At 39.5% G+C, this 5,702-nt stretch overlaps 1 protein-coding gene across 8 annotated transcripts in view; it reads left to right on the top strand.

The window, feature by feature from the left end:
- Positions 1 to 5,702, top strand: part of CLN6 (CLN6 transmembrane ER protein) — a 55,848-nt gene that overhangs the window by 13,811 nt on the left and 36,335 nt on the right. For all 8 annotated transcript variants that reach the window (XR_008618578.1, XM_055088072.1, XM_055088071.1 and 5 more), the window contains one exon: positions 2,371 to 2,540. Coding sequence is in view for 7 of the 8 variants with exons in the window: in XM_055088072.1 (XP_054944047.1) it covers positions 2,371 to 2,540 (170 nt within the window). In the remaining variant the exon portion in view is untranslated. The remainder of the gene's footprint in view (positions 1 to 2,370; positions 2,541 to 5,702) is intronic.

Here is a 5,702-nt window from a genome sequence, read left to right as displayed (position 1 = left end):
CGGCATGTGGGATCCTCCCAGACCGGGGCGCGAACCCGGTTCCCCTGCATCGGCAGGCGGACGCGCAACCACTGCGCCACCAGGGAAGCCCCCAGGCCACTTTTTAAACATTTTATGCATAGTATTTGAAACATCAAAATAATAAATGCAATATAAAATAAACACCTGGAAGTGCACTATCCGTCTTAAGAACTAGAACATTACCTATTAATGCATCCATCTGTATGCCTTTTTCCTATCTTATCCCGCCTCCTCATTAGAGATAATACTGGCTTGAATTTTATGTTGACCATTTTCTTGATTTTTAAAAATAGGTTGTTTTATCATTTGTATATGACCCCTAAATGAAATATTGTTTAATTTACTCATTTGAGCTTTATAAAAGTGCTGTCATGATTTTATGCAGTTTTCTGCAACTTGCCTTTTTCATACATTATATTTGACCATGTTATGTGTGTAGCTGGAGTTGATTCCCTGCGGGAATAGATAGCTATTTATTTATCCATTCTCCTATCAATGGACATTTGGTAGCCTCCAATTTTTTGCCATTGTTTAACAGTATGGCAATGAATATTCTTATGCATGTGCAAGAACTTCTTTATAACATATCTAGTTCAATTTTACAAAATACATATAGCCAAAGTGTCTTTCAAAGTTGTACCAATTTACACTCCGTTTGTGGTATATAAAAGGTCCCAGTGATCTTCATCTCCATCGGCACTCGGTGTTACTAAATTTCTTAGTTGTTGCCAATGGAGTTGGAAAACCGGATCTTATTGTGGCATTGACTTGTATAATATTTCCCTGGCCATCAATGAGGTCGAGCGTATTTTAATTTTTATTGGAGATTTGTTTCCTTTTTTGTAAAGTGCCTACTCATGTCTTTTGCCCATTTTTAACTGGTTTATCTCTTTGTAATTTTAAGATTAAGATCTTAATCTAGGGAGATATATATCAGTTTCTGTATTTAGCAACCTTGGTAAACTCTCTCATTAATTCTAATAATTTGTAGATTCTTTTGGGGTTTTCTACATAAACAATTATATTAGCTACAAATAATGACAGTATTGTTTCCTTCTCTCTCCTTATATCTGTCTTATCCTTGCCTTGTGGAGCAGAAGAGGTGATGGCAGACTCCTTTGCCTCGGTCTGCTCTTAAAGGAACAATGTTTTCAATGATTCATCATTAAGAATGATGACTGGGCCTCTCACTGTTGTGGCCTCTCCCGTTGCGGAGCACAGGCTCCGGACGCGCAGGCTCAGCGGCCATGGCTCACGGGCCCAGCCGCTCTGCGGCATGTGGGATCTTCCCAGACCAGGGCACGAGCCCGTGTCCCCTGCATCGGCAGGTGGACTCTCAACCACTGCGCCACCAGGGAAGCCCAGATTACCTCTTAATGTTAGGAAATTTTTTAAATTCCTGCTTTACTAAGAGTTTTTACCAAGAATGAATGTTGACTTTTACTGACTGCCTTTACTAGATCTATTTATATAATCATACAACTTCTCCTTTAACCCATTAATGTGATGAATTAAAGTCATGGGCTTTTATGTTAAATGATCCAAATATTCTAGGGATAAATCCAGCTTAGTCATGATGAATTGCCTTTAATATATGCCGTTGGATTTGATTTGCTAGTATTTTGTTTATAGTATTTCCATCTAATATGTTCATGAGGGATTCTGGTCTGTTATTTTCTTTCTCATACTTGACTGATTTTATTTCAAGGTTATACTAACCTCATGAGTTGAGGAGCATTGCTTCTTTGGATAGTCTTTGTTTGTGTGAAATTAGAAGCATTTGTTCCATGAAAATCTGCTAGGAATTGCCTGAAAACCAGCAAGGCTTGATTTTTTTTTAAGCCACTGATTCAATTTCTTTAATACTGTTGGGAACTCAAGCTTTCTTGCTACAGCTTTGATAAGTTATATGTTTCTAGAAATGTTTCCCTTTCTAACAAGTTTTTTAATTCATTGATGTAATATTCTTTATGGCATGCTCATCTTATCTTTTTAATCTCTTCTGTATTTTCAGCTTTCTTCTGTTCTCCATTCCTGTTATTGCTTGTTTATGCATGCTACCTACTACCCTCTTATTTAATGAATCTTACTAAAAGTTTGTCTGTTTTATCTGGCCTTGGCTTGTTGATCATCTCTATTGTATATTCGTTTCATTTCATTAATTTTTGCTCTTATCTTTATATCTTTTCTTAAACTTTCTTTGTGTTTATTCTACTGAGGTTATTTTTCCTCTTAGAGTGAAAGCTAGCTCATTAATTTTCAGCCTTTTTTCTTTCTTTTTTTTTTTTTTTTTTTTTTTTTTTTTTGCGGTACGCGGGCCTCTCACTGTTGTGGCCTCTCCCGTTGCAGAGCACAGGCTCCGGACGCGCAGGCTCAGCGGCCATGGCTCACGGGCCCAGCCGCTCTGCAGCATGTGGGATCTTCCTGGACTGGGGCACGAACCCGTGTCGCCTGCATCGGCAGGCGGACTCTCAACCACTGCGCCACCAGGGAAGCTCCAGCCTTTTTTCTTTTTTAATGTAAGTATCTAAAGCTATAAATTTCCCTGTAATTACCATTTTTGCTGCATCCACCAGTTTTGATATGTACAATTTTCATCACATATCATATAGTTGTTCCTATACAACTTTCAATTTCTATTATGATACCTTACTTGACTCCTAAATTATATAGAAATGTACTTTCTGGGACTTCCCTGGTGGCGCAGTGGTTAAGAATCCGCCTGCCAACGCAGGGCACACGGGTTCTATCCCTGGTCCGGGAAGATCCCACATGCTGCGGAGCAACTAAGCCTGGATGCCACAACTACTGAAGCCCGCGTGCCTAGAGCCCATGCTCCGCAACTAAGCCTGGATGCCACAACTACTGAAGCCCGCGCGCCTAGAGCCCATGCTCCGCAACAAGAGAAGCCACTGCAATGAGAAGCCCACACGCTGCAATGAAGAGTAGCACCCCCTTGCCGCAACTAGAGAAAGCCCGCGCGTAGCAACGAAGACCCAGTGCAGCCAAAAATTAATTAATTAATTAATTAATTAATTATTTTTTGAAAAAGAAATGTACTTTCTAATTTTCAAAACTCAAGAGGGGGTGTCATTTATCTTTCTGTTAAAGACTTAATTTAATTGCATAAGTTATAACTATGATCATAGGCCATAAAATGTGATTTATGTGAATCAGATTCTTTGAAATTTGTTGAAACTGGCTATAAGGCCTTTTATATGGTCAATTTTTGGAAGTGTTCCATGTGTACTTGGAAAGAATATCTATTCCTTGATTGTTGGATATAGAATGTTTATAAATATCCACTAAATCAAGCTGGTTAATTGTGTTATTCAAATCTTTTTTGACCCATTAATAATTGAGATCATTGTATTGAAATCTCCCACTATGTTAGTGGGTTATCAATTTCTTTTCTAAAAAAAATATTTATTTATTTATTTAGTTTTGGCTGCGTTGGGTCTTTTTTTTGGTTGCACCAGGTCTTAGTTGTGGCCAGTGGGCTCCTTAGTTGTGGGAGGCAGGCTCCTTAGTTGCAGCACGTGGGCTCCGTAGTTGTGGCATGCAAACTCTTAGTTGCGGCATGCATGTGGGATCTAGTTCCCTGAGCAAGGATCAAACCTGGGCCCCCTGCATTGGGAGTGCGGAGTCTTAACCGCACTTAACCACTGCACCACCAGGGGAGTCCTTGCATTGGGTCTTAGTCACAGCACGCGGGATCTTTTCTTTTCATTGCAGCACGTGGGCCTTTTCTTTTCCTTGCAGCACATGGGCTCTTCATTGCAGTGTGTGGGCTTCTCTCTAGTTGTGGGCGCAGGCTCCAGGGTGTGTGGGCTCAGTAGTTGCGGTGCATGGGCTCTCTAGTTGTGATGCATGGGCTCAGTAGTTGCGGCGTGCATGCTCCAGAACATGTGGGCTCTGTAGTTGTGATGGACGGGCTCCAGAGTGTGTGGGCTCTGTAGTTGTGGCATGCAGGCTCTCTAGTTGTGGTGCATGGGGTCAGTAGTTGTGGTGCACAGGCTCCAGAGTGTGTGGGCTCAGTAGTTGCAGCACGCAGGCTTAGTTAACCCATGGCATGTGGGATCTTAGTTCCCCAACCAGGGATCGAACCTGCATCCCATGCATTGGAAGGCGGATTCTTAACCACTGGACCACCAGGGAAGTCCCAGATTAGTAAATTTCTATCCATAGTTCTATACATTTCATTTTATGTATTTGGATATTATTTTAGTAGGTACCCACAACTTTTGGACTATCATATCTGGTGGATCAAACCTTTTATCATGAAAATGATGAAAGGCCCTAATAATACATTTTGCCTTATAGTCTATTTTGTCTAATACCAATATATTGCACCAGCTTTCTTTTAATTAGCATTTTACTTTTGTTCATCATTTTACTTTAATCTTTTCTGTGTCCTTTTATTCTAGGTTTGTCTAGTTTTTAGGGTATTTTTTTAATCTAGGTCTGAGAATCTGTCTTTTGTTTATCCCATTTATACTTATTGTGATTACTGATAATATTTCTACATCTTAATTTTTATTTTCTATTTGTTCTCTTTTCTAAACTTCTTTCAACTTTTTTTTTCTAAACTGACTTTTTGTTTTTGTTTTCTTACTCTATTTTCTGCTCTACTGGTGTGGAAGTTATACTTTCTGTGTTTTTAGTAATTACCCTTGAAATTTTACCAGGCACATTTAACAAAGTCTAAAGTCAACAGTACTTGAACCTTCTCAAGAAGAACTCAGAACATTCTACCTCCTCTCACCAGCCTCACTCTCCTTCCCCCACCTATAAATTATTACTGTCCAGTATATGTGCCTGTCGTTTTTCAACCCCACAAATTACATGCCATCACCATCTTTCATTAGTTGATTTTTGCAGACAGTGTGTTTGGAATTATCTACATATTTACTGATCTCTTTGCTCACCATTTCTTCTTGCATTCCAGACCTTCCTTCTGGGCTCATTTTCCTTCTTCCTGAAGTGCATCTTCTAGAAGTTGTTTTAGTGAAGGTTTGTTAGTGGTAAAATCTCTGTTTTTTTCTAAAAATGTCCCTATTTCACCTTCATGTTTCTATCTTACACTTATTCTTGAAAGATAGTTTTGCTGGGTACACAATTCTGGGTTAACAGTTATTTTCTCTCAGTACTTTGAAGATATTTTTCTATCTTTTAGATTCACTGTTGTGGGGACTATATTCAATATCCTGTGATAAACCATAATGGAGAAGAATATATTAAAAAAGAATGTATAGATTCACTATTGCTGTCACTGTCCAATTGTTTCTCTGTAGACAATCTTTCTTTTCTCTCTAGCTGCTTTTAACATTTTTGCCTTTAGTGCTCTGTGGTTTCCCTACAATATGTCCAGGTGTATGTCTTTTTTAACCTGCTTGATGCATGTTCTGTTTCTCCTATCCATGGGTTGATGTCTTTCATCAGATCTGGAAATTTTTAGCTGTTAGCTTTTCAAATATTGCTTCTCCTTTATTCTCTCTATTCTCTGCTTCTGGGATTCTGACTGGATATTTTTTAGACCTCATTCCATCTTCCCTTCTCTTTTTTTTTTTTTTTGTGGTACGCGGGCCTCTCACTGGTGTGGCCTCTCCCATTGCGGAGCACAGGCTCCGGACGCGCAGGCTCAGCGGCCATGGCTCACAAGCCCAGCAGCACCACAGCAC

Source organism: Physeter macrocephalus, chromosome 11 (genome assembly GCF_002837175.3).
Source record: "Physeter macrocephalus isolate SW-GA chromosome 11, ASM283717v5, whole genome shotgun sequence".
NCBI lineage: Eukaryota > Metazoa > Chordata > Mammalia > Artiodactyla > Physeteridae > Physeter > Physeter macrocephalus.
The sequence above is the reverse complement of the archived record's forward strand: the minus strand, read 5'-3'. Positions and strand labels throughout refer to the sequence as shown.